The sequence below is a fragment of the Microcaecilia unicolor genome, chromosome 1 (genome assembly GCF_901765095.1).
Source record: "Microcaecilia unicolor chromosome 1, aMicUni1.1, whole genome shotgun sequence".
In the NCBI taxonomy this organism is placed as follows: Eukaryota; Metazoa; Chordata; class Amphibia; order Gymnophiona; family Siphonopidae; genus Microcaecilia; species Microcaecilia unicolor.
The window spans coordinates 469091711-469107874 of record NC_044031.1 but is presented as its reverse complement, the minus strand read 5'-3'; the positions used below and the strand labels follow the sequence as shown (position 1 = coordinate 469107874).

Genomic DNA, 16164 nt, shown 5'->3' with positions numbered 1-16164 from the left:
GCGGTAATTTTGGGATGTGCACTGCTACCCACACGCTAAAAAGAAATTCACAGTGGGGGCAGTGAGTAGGGTACATTGCTGCGAGCTACAAAATGGTTGGTGGTAGGGGCTCTCATGCTAATCTGTTTTAATGGCTACGTGCTAATGGCAAAATTATCGTGTGGCCATTAATACAAAAAAATAGGAAATTTTGACATCTTCACTTTCTGACCAGTGTTGTATATACTTTTTTTGCTTAGACAGATTCTCACCTCACACCATAGTTCATTTTGTTTTTCTGTATCACTTATTGACGAGAAACATTATAGCTGAAGATGTACTTTTCATTTGTAGTAATTATCTTCACTTATTTTTTATGTTTTGACAGAACCCACAGTCCGCTAATGAGTTTTGGAGCCAGCTTTGTCAGTTTTTTGGTAAGTAATTAATTTTAATGCTATTGCTTTCTATTCTGGTTCAAACTTCTCTAGCAGGGAAGTTTAGATAGAGCAAGGCATGGCAGGATCCAGTATAGAAAGGAGAGAGACAGATCTCTAATGCTTTAGCTGCCCAGTATAGGACTAGCTGTACCTGCACTAAACAGAGGCGCTGAAAGGTTTGTTTCTTACCAGTTTTTTGAGATCCAGAATCCTATTAAGCTGCCTCATACTACAGCTCCCTGAGCAGTTTTTAACAAGCCTGAACAAAATGTAGTGCTTTCATAGCAATTTAAGAAAAAAAAAATCCTAACAAAATTAATTCTAACCATGTATGTGTATGAAGTGGATTCCCTTCATGAAATGGTGCTTTATCTGCAGAAATGGGCTTTTACAAAATTGTCCACCCAGGCAGTTAATACCTTTTAAAGTATTTACATGTCTGTATCATATCTCCCTGTCCCTCCTTGTTTTGGGGGCAGGATTTTTATTGACAAGCATACTCTGAAAATTCAAAACGTATGCCCATAAATTGACTGTTTCTGAGTACCTTCAAAGTGCAGGGATAAATATAAATGGATACTTTTCTTTCTGGCAAAATCACAGTGAGAAAAGGATTTGTGCAGGTTTACCCATGCATATAAATATATAATTACTTCTCAGGAGATAAAACAAGTTACACATGCACACTTAGTGTGATACAGTGGCATATTTCCCCTTCCTCTATTCAGACTTGGGCAAGTCTCGAGATTCAGTGGGAACAGATATAAGTACATAAGTATGGCCATACTGAGATAGACGAAGTCCATCAAACCCAGCATCCTGTTTCCAATAGTGGCCAAACCAGGTTACATGGGTCTGGCAAGATCCCAAGACAGTACAATACATTTATGCTGCTTACCCTAGAAATAAGCAGTGGAAATAAGTGAAATAAGCACCCTATGAAGATATATTTTATTATGGAGTTTTTGGGTGAGTATGTTTAGGAGAAGGACTGCATAAAGGGGGGGGGGTGTGAGGAGAGTATAGGGGCTGTTGGGATCTCACCCACCTTAGCTAAACCCCAACTGATTACTGCTAGAACACCCACGTTCTTGGATTTGTTTCTTACACTAATAAAACAAATAATACATAGAACTTAAATAAAAAACATTTATTCTGAAAACAAGTAAATAGTAGCTCAAGCAGAGGCTTGTAGCAAGTCTGAAATACAGAAAATAAATTATCAGATAGGCTTCCTTGGGTCCGTGCCAGTTCACAACAAGTCATCGGGATGTGGAACTGGGCTGTCCAGTGCAAGATAGATCTCAGAGCCATGTTCCTGGTGGGGAAACTCAAAAGCCTGACCGACAGACTGAGTAGGGTAATGTAACCTCGTGAGTGATCTCTCAGCATGGGTGTTGCCTGTGAAATTTTCTGAGAGTGGAGCAACCTCTTTGTCACTCATTACAATCACAAAGTCCCTCCATACTGCTCCAGGCTCAGGTCACACGACAGACTAGCGTTGGATGCCTTTCTCCATTGGGGTACAGGTCTTCTGTATGCATATCCTCCCATTCTTTTTGTAGGGAAGACTTTTCTGAAACTCGAGCAAGACTGTGGAACCCTGATCTGATGACCCCGTATTTTCCCCGGTAGATATAGTTCCCTCTTTTTCTGGAGTTATCTTCCGATGAACTATGGAGCTTGGACTGTTTTCCCACCCCCATCATGCAGAATGAGGGATCTCTTCTGCATTCCAACCTCCAGTCTCTGGGTCTCGTGGCATGGATGTTAAAAGCACAGAATTTGCTTCCTTGAATCTCCTAGAAGGTGTCTCCAAGGTTGTGCTGGCTTCCAGGAAAGATTCTGCTACAGAACCTACTTGAATACCTTCTACACCTCTCTGAGTCTGGTCTCAAGACCAGCTCTGTAAAGGTTCACCTTAGTGCTTATATCATCGTATAGTTGTTCGATTCATGCAAAATTTACTTTTAACAAAGCCCCCAGTCAAACATCCACCTGTGTCATGGGACGTCAACGTCATTCTCACCTAGCTGATGAAAGCTCCTTTCGATTCACTGGATTCCTGTCCTCTGAAGTACTTGACCTGGAAGGTCTTGTTTTTGGTGGCGGTCACTTCAGCTCCTAGGGTCAGTAAGCTTCAGGCCATAGTAGTAGGATCCACCTTACATGAGATTTCATCATAACAGAGTAGTTCTCCACACCCACCCTAAGTTCCTTCCTAAGGTGGTTTCAGAGTTCCATCTTAACTAGTCAGTTGACCTGCCAACATTCTTTCCCAAACCATATGCCCATCCTAGTGAAAGTGCACTTCACACCTTGGACTGAAAGCGAGCCTTGGCCTTTTACCTTCAGTGGACTAGGCCCCATAAACAGTCCACGCAACTTTTTATTTTTTATTTTTATCCCAACAGGATGGGGGTAGCCATTGGTAAATGCACTCTTTTTCAAACTGGCTGCAAGATTGCATCTTTCACATGCCCAGGCTGGGCTGACTTTGGAGGACCATGTGAAGGCTCATAATGTCAGAGCTATGGCTTCATTGGTAGCCCACTTGAGATGTCTCCATGGAAGATATTTACAGGCCTGCAGCTTGGACTTCAGTCCACACATTCACATTCCACTGCTTTCGACGCGATAGCCGGTTTGGTCAGACAGAACTTCAGAACTTGTTTGGGGTCTAGAATCCAACTCCACCCTCCTAGGCCGTTTTATTCTGTTCCAGGTTACACTCTCACAACCGGTGTGTATATATTTTCAGGTTAATTGATTTACACTTCCTCACTGTTGTGAGTCCCTATTGTCCTCATGGTGTTGTTTTTCAGTGAGCTTGGTAGCTAGGGATTCCCACATAAGAAAGTAAAGTTACTTACCTGTAACAAGTATTCTCTGAGGACAGCAGGCCAATTATTCTCAAATACCCTTCCACCTCCCCTAGAAGTTGGATTTATTTTTAGATGTGTTATAGTACTGTTGGTCCTGCACTTGTGACTTGGGTGGGAAGGCACCAGTGCATACGCGGTGGGAGTGCTGCCTCAAACTCAGCTATGCTAGTCAGCATTTCCGCACCAAGATGATGGCGCTCACATGTGAGATTAATATGGCCTGCTTGTCCTCAGAGAATTAGAGTTTCAGTTGGCTCTCCTTAACAGTGAAATACTGATATTTTAATTATGCTTTATTTGATAGTAGCTTTTTAATAGTGAGTATGATTTTTGAGTTTAATCTATCCTATATGCTAGTCAACAAGGAGGGACGAGTAGTCATCTGTTGGGACAGGAATTGGCACTTCTCATGGTTTGGGCAAAACGTAAGTCTCTTGGTGTCTCATGTAGTGGGGTTGTCGAACGATTAGGCACACTTTCTCAGTCACCACACTCTAGACCCAGGAGGAACAGATGCTCAGTCGACACACACTAGACCCAGGAGAATGGGTGCTCAGTGCAACAGCATTTCAGGCCGTCATCGATCGCTGGGGTCTTCTGGTCATGGATCTCATGGCAAAATCTCTCTCTCAATTCCAAGGTTCCAAGATTCTTCAGTCGCAGGAAGGATCACAAAGTTGGAGGGCTTAGATGCTCTTCTACAGCTTTGGCTGACAGAACATCTTTATGCATTTCCTCTATGGCCTTTTCTGGGGCATCTCAGTCAAAGGATCGAGGTGCATAGAGGTCTTGTAATCTTGGTAGCGCCGGATTGGCCCCACAGACCTTGGTATGCCAATCTCGTGTGTCTTCTTGTGGACAGTCTCTCCCAGCTTTCTGATCCAGGGTCCAGTGGTTCATCTAGATCCGGCTCAATTTTTGTCTTACAGCTTGGTTCTTGAAAGGGCACGGTTGATGAAGAGAGGTTACTCTGCCAATGTAATTTGCACGATGCTTTGGTCTGAATTATATTTGGACTTGGCATATTTTCGAATCCTGATGTGACGACCAGGGCATTTCTCCGTGCCAAGCTTCAGCGGCACAGATCTTAGACTTTTTGCAGGGCAGTTTTGATAAAGGCTTGGCCCTTGGTTCTCTTAAGGTGCAGATTACAGATTGCGGCCAGGTCAAAGGAAAGTCCTTGGCTGCTCATCCGGACGTTGTGCGTTTCCTTAGGGATGTGGGTCTGCTTCGCCCTCCTCCTAGATCTGTTTTTGCTGCTTGGGACCTCAATTTAGTTCTCTTGGTCCTTACTAGGTCTCCTTTTGAGCCTTTGTCAACTTGCTCTCTGAAAGATTTAACGCTCAGGATGATATTTTTAATAGCCATTGCCCTAGTTTGGAGGGTGTCGGAGTTGCAGGTGTTGTCTTTTCACTCTCCTTTTCTGGAGTTTTCTAAAGAATGAGTAGTTTTGCGTCCCGTTCCTTCTTTCCTTCCTAAAGTCTTGTCGAGATTCCATTTGAGCCAATCTGTAGCTTTGCCAGTGCTGGATACTTCCTTCAGATCAGAGGATCAGCAGCTTTTGCAAAAATTAGTTATCAAGATAGTCCTTAAGCAATATTTGCAGTCTACGGAGAAATTTAAATGATCGGATTGTCTTTTCCTGCTCATTAGAGGTTGACACAAAGGGTTGGCGGCGTCTAAATCCACCATTTCTAGGTGGCTTAAGGAGATGATTGCTTCCGCTTACCTTCTTTCCAGGAAACCTGTGCCGGAAGGAGTGAAAGCACATTCTACCAGAGGGCAAGCTGTGTCATGGGCTGAACGCTTCTTGGTACCTCCTTTGGAAATCTGTAAGGCAGCGACTACTTGGTCTTCCTTGCATTCTTTTTCAAAGCATTACAGAATGGATGTACAGTGTCATCAGGATGCAGTTTTTGGCGTGAGCGTGCTTACGGTGGGATTACTAGGGTCCCTCCCATAAATGTACTGCTTTGCTACTTCCCATCAATCGCTTTCTGGGCTGGTCAGGAGGGATGCTAAGGAAGGAGAAATTAGATCTTACCTGCTAATTTACTTTCCTTTAGTCCCTCCTGACTGGCCCAAATCCCTCTCTCTGCTTTTGGAGTTTTGTAGTGTCATTTTTTCATGGTTCCGTGTAGAGCTGCTTTGTAAGTTTGGAGTTTCTCTATTATTTTGTTTTAAAAGAAAAAGGAAATAAACTGTTTTAAAAAAATATGCACGTTAGCAATACCTAGTCACCTGATTTTAGGGTCTGTGAATGCAGGATACTGGCAGGAGTCCTGGTGAGTGGTTCCCCTGGTCACTGGAATGACTGGTTTGTTAAATTTGGAGAGAATATACAATAGATGATGAATGCTTTGGGTAGTTGAAAATGAAGGCTGCTTGTGCTACATCCAGCCCTAGTCCTGATTAAACTGGAAATGTAAAGGAATTGGAAGAAGCTCCTGGCAAGCCTCCCCTTCTACCAATCCCACTATCAAACAAAAGATTTTCACGCACAGTTTTTTTTCCTATCTGAGTTATGCAAATTCTCAATGTGCTATGGTTTCGTAAGTAATTAATAATAATGCTTTTGTTGTCGGGTATTGATATGTTAAGTTTCAAGAAAGATAATCTCTTAGCCTGTCCATATTCTCCATCCCATTAGCTGAATGCTACATTATATGAGGGGGGAGGGGTGGAAAGAAAAATTGTAAAATGAACAGCTATTAAGAAAAATGCAGAGAAATCGGAGTTACTGTTTGATCTTGTCAGTTAAAGGTAATATAAATGGAAGAATGTTTTGCTGAGCTGTAGCAGATCTGATTGGAGAACAAAATGTTAAACCTTTCAAAAGGGGAACCCCCCCCCCCCCTTTCCATAGACAGCTATTGGAAATGTTTGCACCACCTACTTTAAGATAGGTTCATAAAACCCATAAAATATAAGCTAATCAGAATTCCTTCTAGAAAGTGTGTTTGCTGTCTGTTAAAGAAAGCTGTTGGGTCCCGCAGCCCATGGCATAAGGTTTTAAATCTGAAAACCCACACTGCCCTGGTCATTGATCCAGTGTATAACAGTGAAACCTTGCATTCTCAGCTACTGGTCTAAGGATAGCTCTGGCATTTTGTGTTTTGGAAAACGTCATTCTGAATTCCCATTAAGAGAAAACATTGAGGAGTAGAGCATTAGTGGATATGAAGTCATTAGTCTCTTGCAGAAGCTTCAGGGATGATACTGGTGGGTTTTCACAATGGTTGACTTCTTTCTTTAATTTTTATGAAGACCTAGCTGTGTGTGAGCAACCTTAAGTAGATGCAGATGTCGGCAGTCAAAAGCCAACTCTTGCAAACTGAATGATGAATGCATGCAACTTTAAATTTTAAAAAGATTGTGTTTTTTTAGCTATGTTCATTGAGAAATCCAGCCATTATATGAGAACACAAGTTTCATGCTGCATCAGACTACTGGTCGTTAGCCTGACAATTTCCAGTTGGTCACCTGGAAGCAGCCAGATAGTCTTTGCCACCTACTCACATTCATAGTTGGTGGCAGTTTTGTCCTCCTCAATGATATGTCTGCCTAGTACATTTTGGACACGTGTTTGGGGAAAAGTTTCATTAGTTCTGCTCTGGTAAGCTATTTGCTGGGGAATTGTTTTTAAACTTGGGGAAAGGTAGACTTAGAGTTATATTGGTAATCTCAGTGTCTATACAAGCTACTCGTTTAGCAAAAGCAGTTTAAGGAATAGGGTTTGTTTAGTATTTAAAGTCTCTATTACAGTTCTGTAGGCTAGCATTTAAGGGACTATTCTAGAATTTAAGGTTCAAGGGTTAATGAATCGCCTAAGGCAATGCTGTCAAAGCGACTTACATATGATAAAAGCATTTTCCTCATCGACCCTCCAGACCGGTCAAGACGCGTGGGTTATGCTCGCCTACCAGCAGAGGGAGACTGAGAACACTAACTTCAACTATGTACATATAACCTGTGCCCATCCCACAAAAGCCAGTATTTTCTCAGTCTCAGCAGAGGGTAGACAGGCAGCCTGTGCAGCTTGTCCGGTCTGGTAGGAGTCAGGGATCAGTTGAGAGTTTTAGCCTGGTCTATTGATCATTCCTGAGGAACTTCCCTGTGCCTGGACTACTCTGTGTGCTGGGGATTGGCGGTGCCGCTGGGGCCTGCCATTGTCCCCCCTGGGGTGTCACACCCGGGTGGCCGGGTCCCTCCCCCGAGCTAGCTCTCCAGTTTGGGCAGCTTTGTGCCTCGGCTGCAGTTTTATATTGCAGCCTTGAGTGCCAGGGATTCAATAGCAGCAGGGCTCAAATGGTGCTGCAATAAAGTTTAAAAAAAAAAAAAAAAAAAAAAAAAGACCCAGACGCTGTGGAGAGCTGTGCAGCTGCACTCCGGAGTGCCGGAGCTGGGCAGCCGTGCAAGTTGAGCTGTGAGTGGCTTCTTTGGGTGAGTTCCCAGTTCCTTTACCTTTGGGAGGTTTTTGGCGCGAAGATGTCCTCGAAGCCGCTTCGCTGTCGTTTTTGCGCTCGTCGGGGGGTCGACGCGATTGGCGGTTCCTGCCGCTTTTGCGGGGAACCGAAGACTCAGGCCTCCGCTCCGCCGGTGTTAGCGGCGGAACTTCCCGCGCCAGCCTTGCAGGAGGTTGCAGGGGCTTCGGCTAGCGGTTCAGCGGCGGTCCCGGTTTTGGCGGGAACCGCCGCCATTTTGGATTCGGGCCCGAGAATCCCGGATTTAGTCAGCGGCCCTCAGGGCAGCCCGGTGGCTGGTGCTTCGGGAGGGGACGTTTCGGGAAGGATGGGTTTCCCTCCTGAATTTGTTTGGTCCTTATTTCAAGCCTGGCAGGCGGGACCATCGCGCACGGAGCCCCTTAGTCCGGGGGCGGGCTTGAGCGCTAAGAGGCCACGTGTTGAGTGGGCTGAAGACCTGGACTGTTTTTCTCCTCCAGAGTCAGAGGGCGACTTTAGTCCCCTGGAGGAGGAGGAGGGGTCCTTGTCCGGACCAGATAGAGAGACAGTGCCCGGGGAGGATCCGTCGGTGGTCCGCATTTTTCACAGGGAGGAATTGGCGGATCTTATTGAGCAGGTGTCTACTATGCTCAAGTTTGACCCGGCAGTAGATCCGGCTCCCTCTGAAAAGCAGGACCCGTTGGTTAAGGGGATCCGCAGGGTATCTCGGACCTTTCCTATGAATGCGGATCTTAGAGAGATGGTAACGCAGGAATGGCTCTCGCCGGAGGCACCTTGTAAGGTGGCACGGGCCATGGCTAAGCTCTATCCCCTTCCGCAGGAAGATAGAGACTCTTTAAAGCCTCCAACTGTGGATGCCGTAGTGACGGCGGTGACCAAGGCTACTGCAATTCCTGTAGATGGAGGGGCTGCCTTGCGGGACCCTCAGGACAGGAAATTGGAGACATTTCTGAAGCGCAGTTTTGATTTATCGGCGCTGGCTTTGCAGGCTTCAGTTTGTGGAGGTCTGGTGGCTCGAGCATGTTTCCGCTGGGCTGAGCGGCTGCTAGATGCTCCGCAGGTTGATAGAGCTGCCTTAGTGCAGGATTTGGCAAAGTTGGAGATGGGCTCGTCATTCTTGGCAGATGCGCTATATGATTTGTTGCGTGCATCGGCGAAGAACATGACCCTTGCAGTGGCGGCTCGAAGGGCCCTGTGGTTGCGGGGCTGGCTGGCAGATGCCGCGTCCAAGGCAAAGTTGTGTTCGCTTCCCTTTAAGGGCGCTTTGCTTTTTGGAGACGAATTGGATAAGTTGGTTAGGGGTCTTGGTGACACTAAGATCCCGCGGCTTCCAGAGCTTCGGCCTAAGGCGTCTAGGGGCGCGGCGGTGCGAGGCCGTTTTCAGGAAGCTAGACGGTATCGGCCGGGTAGGCCCTCGGGGGGGTTCCGGGGTCGTTATTTTCAGAGAACCCAGCCCTTTCGTGGGGGCCGCCGGGGGGGGGCGAGCTGCCTTTTCTGGAGCGGCCAGTACGTCCCGTGGGTCGCAATGATGGTTTGGGGGTCCAGCCTCTGGTTCGTGTAGGGGCTCGCTTACGCTTGTTTTACCAGAGGTGGGCCCAAATCACGTCGGACCAGTGGGTGCTGCAGATAGTGCGAGACGGGTACGCGCTGGAGTTCGACGGTCCTCTGTCCGATTTCTTTCTCGTCTCTCCCTGTCATTCAAGGCGCAAGGCAAGGGCAGTGCGAGACACTCTGTCACGTCTGGTAGATTTAGGTGCTGTGGTGCCGGTTCCGCCAGAAGAACGAGGTACCGGTTGTTACTCCATTTACTTCGTGGTGCCAAAGAAAGAGGATTCTTTTCGGCCCATTTTAGACCTCAAGAGGGTCAATGCGGCTCTAAAGATTCCTTCCTTTCGGATGGAAACGTTGCGCTCGGTCATTGTAGCGGTTCAGGAAGGGGAATTTCTGACTTCATTGGATTTGACAGAAGCTTATTTACACATCCCCATTCTAGAGGCGCACCAGCGCTTTCTTCGTTTTGTGGTGTTAGGGAGTCACTTTCAGTTTTGTGCGCTCCCGTTCGGCCTGGCTACAGCTCCTCGCACTTTCTCCAAGGTGATGGTGGTCGTGGCAGCGGCTTTACGGTTGCAGGGCATTTTGGTGCATCCGTATCTCGACGACTGGTTAATTCGAGCCAAAACGCAGGCGGAGAGCGAGGAGGCTACCGCCCGGGTGGTGACCTTTTTGCAGTCGCTGGGTTGGGTTGTCAATCTGGCCAAGAGTCACCTAGTTCCGTCACAGTCGCTGGAATATCTGGGAGTTCGGTTCGACACGGAGCGAGGCCGGGTGTTTTTGACGGCTCCTCGCATTTCCAAACTGCAGATTCAGATACATCAGCTCCGAGCTCAGAGGGCGCCTGCGGCGCGGGAATATCTTCAGGTGTTAGGTCTGATGGCTGCGTCTATAGAGGTAGTCCCTTGGGCCAGGGCCCACATGAGACAGTTGCAGAGTTCGTTGTTGACTCGTTGGTCCCCTCAATCCCAGGAGTTGGAGGAGCGGTTAGCGCTGCCGGAGAGGGTTCGACGCAGCCTCCGCTGGTGGCTTCACACTCCGAATCTAGCGAAGGGTATGCCGCTAGAGGTGCCGAATTGGGTGGTACTGACCACGGATGCGAGTCTGTTAGGCTGGGGGGCGCATTGTCTAGGGCAGGTGGCCCAAGGGCGATGGACGTCGGTAGAGGTGGCGTGGTCCATCAACCGCCTGGAGACTCGAGCAATTCGGTTGGCTCTTCGGTCTTTCCAGAGTCTGCTAGAGGGCAAGGCGGTCAGAGTTCTTTCCGACAATGCCACGGCCGTCGCTTATGTGAATCGGCAGGGGGGGACGAAGAGCCCGGGATTAGCTGTAGAGGCGGCGGAGTTGTTGGGGTGGGCAGAGGCCCATCTTCAGGCTCTTTCGGCAGGCCACGTAGCAGGAGTGGACAATGTGGACGCGGATTATCTGAGCAGGCACATGTTGGATCCCGGAGAGTGGGCCCTCCATCCCTCAGTGTTCGAACGGATAGTGTTGCAGTGGGGTCGGCCGGTGTTGGATCTCATGGCATCGGCCGACAATGCGCAGGTCCCGCGGTACTTCAGTCGTCGAAGAGATGCTCGAGCCGAGGGTCTCGACGCGTTGGTTCTGCCGTGGCCGACTCAGCAGTTGCTCTATGTGTTTCCGCCGTGGCCGCTGGTGGGCCGCGTGGTACAGCGGATCGGTCGTCATCCCGGCTTAGTGATTCTGATAGCGCCCAATTGGCCTCGTCGGCCATGGTACGGAGATCTGATGCGGTTGTTAGTGCAGGGTCCTTTTCCCCTGGGGTCTCAGGTGAGACTGGTGCAGGGACCGATCGAGATGGCCGACCCCTCTCCATTCTTGCTTACGGCTTGGCTCTTGAAAGGCACAGATTGAGAAAGAAGGGTTTCTCGGCCAGAGTCATTGATACAATGTTGCGATCGCGTAAGAAGTCCACGTCGTTGGCTTATGTGCGGGTGTGGCGCATCTTTGAGAGTTGGTGTCTTGAACGGAATGTTGTCCCTTTGCGGGCTTCGGTGATGGAGATTTTGGAGTTTTTGCAGGATGGTTTGGACAGGGGGCTCTCCCTTTCTTCCCTGAAGGTGCAGGTTGCGGCTTTGTCTTGTTTCAGAGGTAAGGTTGGAGGAGTCTCCTTAGCAGCTTCTCCGGATGTAGGGCGGTTCCTGAGGGCAGTGAAGTTGATTCGGCCGCCCCGTCGTCCAATGGTTCCGCCTTGGGATTTGAATTTGGTCTTGGAGACTCTGGTGGGTCCTCCGTTTGAACCATTGGCGTCCATCACATGTAAGGATCTTACCTTGAAAACAGTTTTTCTGGTGGCCATTGCTTCCGCTCGGAGAGTATCAGAGTTGCAAGCCTTGTCTTGTAGGGAGCCTTTTCTGTCCTTTGCGAAAGAGAAAGTGACTTTGAGGACGGTTCCTTCCTTTGTTCCTAAGGTGGTTTCAGCGTTCCATGTGAATCAAGTGATTTCGTTACCGGTGTTGGGGGATCGTTCGGGGGATGCCTCTCAGCGTCGGTTGGCTAAGTTGGATGTTCGGCGCGCCTTGCGGTCCTATTTGAGCAGAACGCGAGATTTCCGGGATTCGGATAGGTTGTTCGTTTTGTTTGGAGGTCCTAAGAGAGGAGCTGCGGCCTCCAAGGGGACTCTGGCTAGGTGGTTGAAGGAGGCTATTGCCTCAGCGTATTTGTTGAGGCGGCGTTCGGTGCCCCCGTTGCTTAAGGCGCATTCAACTCGGGGGGTTGCCGCTTCCTGGGCGGAGAGTAGTTTTGTTCCTCCGCAGGATATTTGTAAAGCAGCGGCATGGTCGTCCATTCATTCCTTTGTTAAGCATTATAGGATTGATGTTCAGGCAAAAGAGGATGCAGGTTTTGGAGCGGCTGTGCTGTCTTCTGCGTTTCGAGGGTCCCACCCTTAAGTTTCTACTGCTTTGGTACTTCCCACGCGTCTTGACCGGTCTGGAGGGTCGATGAGGAAGGTGAAATTAGGCCTTACCTGCTAATTTTCTTTCCTCGAGACCCTCCAGACCGGTCAAGAGCCCGCCCTATGGATTTCAGAGATATTGTTCGTATCAGAAGTATTTGAGCCGTGTTCTGCTATGACTATTCCTTTTATCTTTCATTGGGTCGGAGAGTTTTTCTTCGTCCATAATACTTGACAGAGCGGGGCGCTTGACGTTCCGTCTGTCTGAGCACACTGTTGGTGTTGTCTATTGGTTTTCCAGGTACAGGGGTTTTTCTACATTCAAGAGTTCAGGTTGCAGGGGGTTTTCTCTGCTTTGCTAAGTGTATACTGGCTTTTGTGGGATGGGCACAGGTTATATGTACATAGTTGAAGTTAGTGTTCTCAGTCTCCCTCTGCTGGTAGGCGAGCATAACCCACGCGTCTTGACCGGTCTGGAGGGTCTCGAGGAAAGAAAATTAGCAGGTAAGGCCTAATTTCACCATCACGCAATATAATTATGTCTTACAATTTTACAGTAGAATCAAATAAAAATAAAAAAATAAAAAGGAGTAGAGAACAAAACCAAACAGAATACAAACAAGCAAATCTGCTGTATCTCACAAAACCCCCAAGGCTATTGCAGACCTGCAGTTAGGGAAAACAAGTTTAATTGGCGAAAGCTGACTAAAACAAAACGGCCTTAAATGAGGGAAGAGAAGTCTCTAAACATAAAAGTATGGGAAAGTTATTCCACAGTGTAGGTACCACTATGCTAAACATCACTTTCCAAAATATGGACAGAATGGTGCGCTGCAAAGGAACAAATAACAATAACTGTTGGATAGAGTGGAGGGCTCGTCTAGGAATAAGACCGCATAAAGGACACAAAAATGCAGGTAGTCCTATATGAAAAATTTTGAGCACCAAAAGCAGTATTTTATATATAATACAATATTTTACTGGCAGGCAGTGTTCAGTTTTCAACAATGGAGTCACATGATCATATTTGGAAGCATGAAAAAGTAGGTTTACAGCTATAGTTGTATTAGTTGCAGTTCCAATTTACCAGAGCATCAGTGTAGAACAGAGCTCATAGTTACAGGAAACCACAGGTTAGAGTTTTAACTTTGGTTTGTAGCATAGCTTACGTAGTGTAAAACCCTTTTCCCTGTAGTTTTAAAACTTGAACTTTCAGCCACAGCCTACATCATTAACTGATGTCCTCTAGAAGGCACATCATGGCTTAGTTCAGTCTTGAGTATTGTGTTTAGTTCTGGTCATTGTATCTCAAAAAAGATATAGCGGCATTAGAAAGGTTCAGAGAAGAGCAACCAAAATGATAATGGGGATGGAACTCCTCTCATATTACTACTACTACTACTTAGCATTTCTATAGTGCTACAAGGCGTACGCAGCGCTGCACAAACATAGAAGAAAGACAGTCTCTGCTCAAAGAGCTTACAATCTAATAGACAAAAAATAAAGTAATAAAATCAATTAATGTGTACAGGAAGGAGGAGAGGAGGGTAGGTGGAGACGAGTGGTTACAAGTCAAAAGCAATGTTAAAGAAGTGGGCTTTCAGTCTAGATTTAAAGGTGGCCAAGGATGGGGCAAGACGTATGAGCTCAGGAAGTTTATTCCAGGCGTAGGGTGCAGCGAGACAGAAGGCGCGAAGTCTGGAGTTGGCAGTAGTGGAGAAGGGATCAGATAAGAAGGATTTATCCATGGAGCGGAGTGCACGGGAAGGGGTGTAGGGAAGGAGGAGTGTGGAGAGATACTGGGGAGCAGCAGAGTGAGTACATTTATAGGTTAGTAGAAGAAGTTTGAACAGGATACGAAAACGGATAGGGAGCCAGTGAAGCGACTTGAGGAGAGGGGTAGTATGAGTAAAGCGACCCTGGCGGAAGACGAGACGGGCAGCAGAGTTTTGAACCGATTGGAGAGGGGAGAGGTGACTAAGTGGGAGGCCAGCAAGAAGCAGATTGCAGTAGTCTAAACGAGAGGTGACAAGAGTATGGATGAGGGTTTTGGTAGAGTGCTCGGAAAGAAAGGGGCGGATTTTACGGATGTTGTAAAGAAAGAAACGACAGGTCTTGGCGGTCTGCTGGATATGAGCAGAGAAGGAGAGAGAAGAGTCAAAGATGACCCCAAGGTATCGAGCTGAGGAGACAGGGAGAATGAGAGAGCCATCAACAGAAATAGAAAATGGGGGGAGTGGGGAGGTGGGTTTGGGGGGAAAAATAAGAAGCTCGGTTTTGGTCATGTTTAATTTCAGGTGGCGTTGAGACATCCAGACAGCAATGTCAGACATGCACGCTGAAACTTTGGTTTGGATGCAAGGTGAGATATCAGGGGTAGAAAGGTAGATTTGGGAGTCATCAGCATAGAGATGGTAGGAAAAGCCATGGGATGAGATTAATGAACCAAGGGAAGAAGTGTAGATAGAAAAGAGGAGGGGACCAAGAACAGAACTCTGAGGTACGCCGACAGGCAGAGGGATAGAAGTAGAAGAGGATCCACCAGAGTGAACACTAAAGGTGCGGAGGGAGAGGTAGGAAGAGAACCAGGAAAGGACAGAGCCCTGGAATCCAAGTGAGGACAGGGTATCGAGAAGTATGCTGTGATCGACAGTGTCAAAAGCAGCTGAAAGATCAAGAAGAATGAGGATGGAATTTTGACCTCTGGATTTAGCCAGTAATAGGTCATTGGAGACTTTAGTAAACGCAGTTTCGGTTGAGTGGAGAGGGCTAAAACCAGATTGTAGTGGGTCAAGAATAGCATGTGAGGAGAGAAAATCAAGGCAGCGGTGGTGAACAGCACGCTCAAGTAATTTGGAGAGAAAAGGGAGGAGGGAGATGGGTCGGTAATTAGAGGGACAAGTAGGGTCAAGTGAAGGCTTCTTAAGGAGAGGTGTGACCACAGCATGTTTAAAGGCAGTAGGGACAGTTGCAGTGGAAAGTGAGAGGTTGAGAATGTGACAGATAAAAGGAATAAGAGCAGGTGAGATGGCATTAAGAAGGTGGGTGGAGGAGAAAGGCTAAAGAGGTTAGGGCTCTTCAGCTTGGAAAAGAAACAGCTCAGGGGGGGGATATAATTGAGGTCTACAAAATCCTGAGTGGTGTAGAACAGGTAAAAGTGAATCGAATCTTTGCTCTTTCATAAAGTACAAAGACCAGGGGATACTCAATGAAATTACATGGAAATACTCTTAAAAGAAATAGGAGGAAATATTTTTTTCACTCAATGAATAGTTAAGCTCTGTAATTCATTGCTGGAGGATGTGGTAACAGCTGTTAGTGTATCTGGGTTTAAAAAAGGTTTGGACAGGTTCCTGGAGGAAATGTCTATAGTCTGCTATTGAGGCAGACATGGGGAAGCCACTGTTTGCTGGGATTGGTAGCATGGTATGTTGCTACTATTTGAGTTTCTGCCAGGCACTTGTGCACTGGATTGGCCACTGTTGGAAACAAGAACAGCCATAATGGGTCAGACCAATGGTCCATCTAGCTCAGTATCCTATGTTCTTAATAGTCTGTACCAAATTCCACAGGCTAATTTGAGCACTGACTGGAAAAATTCTTTCTTGAATTTGTTTTAAGTCTGCTACTTTTTTAGTTTGTGGGGTATCTCCTAGTCTTAATGCTGTTTTTGAAATGGTAAATAACTATCCCCTATTATCATGTTCATGCCGCTCATGATTTTATAAACCTCTGTTATATCTGCTCTCAGCTATTGGTCAAGCTCAAGGGTCCTAAACTGTTTTGCCTTTATTTATAAGGGATCCTTTCCATGCTCTTTATCATTTTTGTTGCCCTTCTCTTTGCCTTTTCTAGTTCTGCTATATCTTTTGAGAACCGCACACCGTTGAATGTGTGGTTGTACTATAGAGCTAAACAGAAGCATTGTG

General features: G+C 46.9%; 1 protein-coding gene across 2 annotated transcripts in view; it reads left to right on the top strand.

The window, feature by feature from the left end:
- TTC39C (tetratricopeptide repeat domain 39C) overlaps positions 1–16164 on the top strand; it is a 179756-nt gene that overhangs the window by 43327 nt on the left and 120265 nt on the right. For both annotated transcript variants that reach the window (XM_030213619.1, XM_030213611.1), the window contains exon 2: positions 368–416. In XM_030213619.1, the coding sequence (XP_030069479.1) occupies positions 384–416 (33 nt within the window). In that variant the 5' untranslated portion in view covers positions 368–383. The remainder of the gene's footprint in view (positions 1–367; positions 417–16164) is intronic.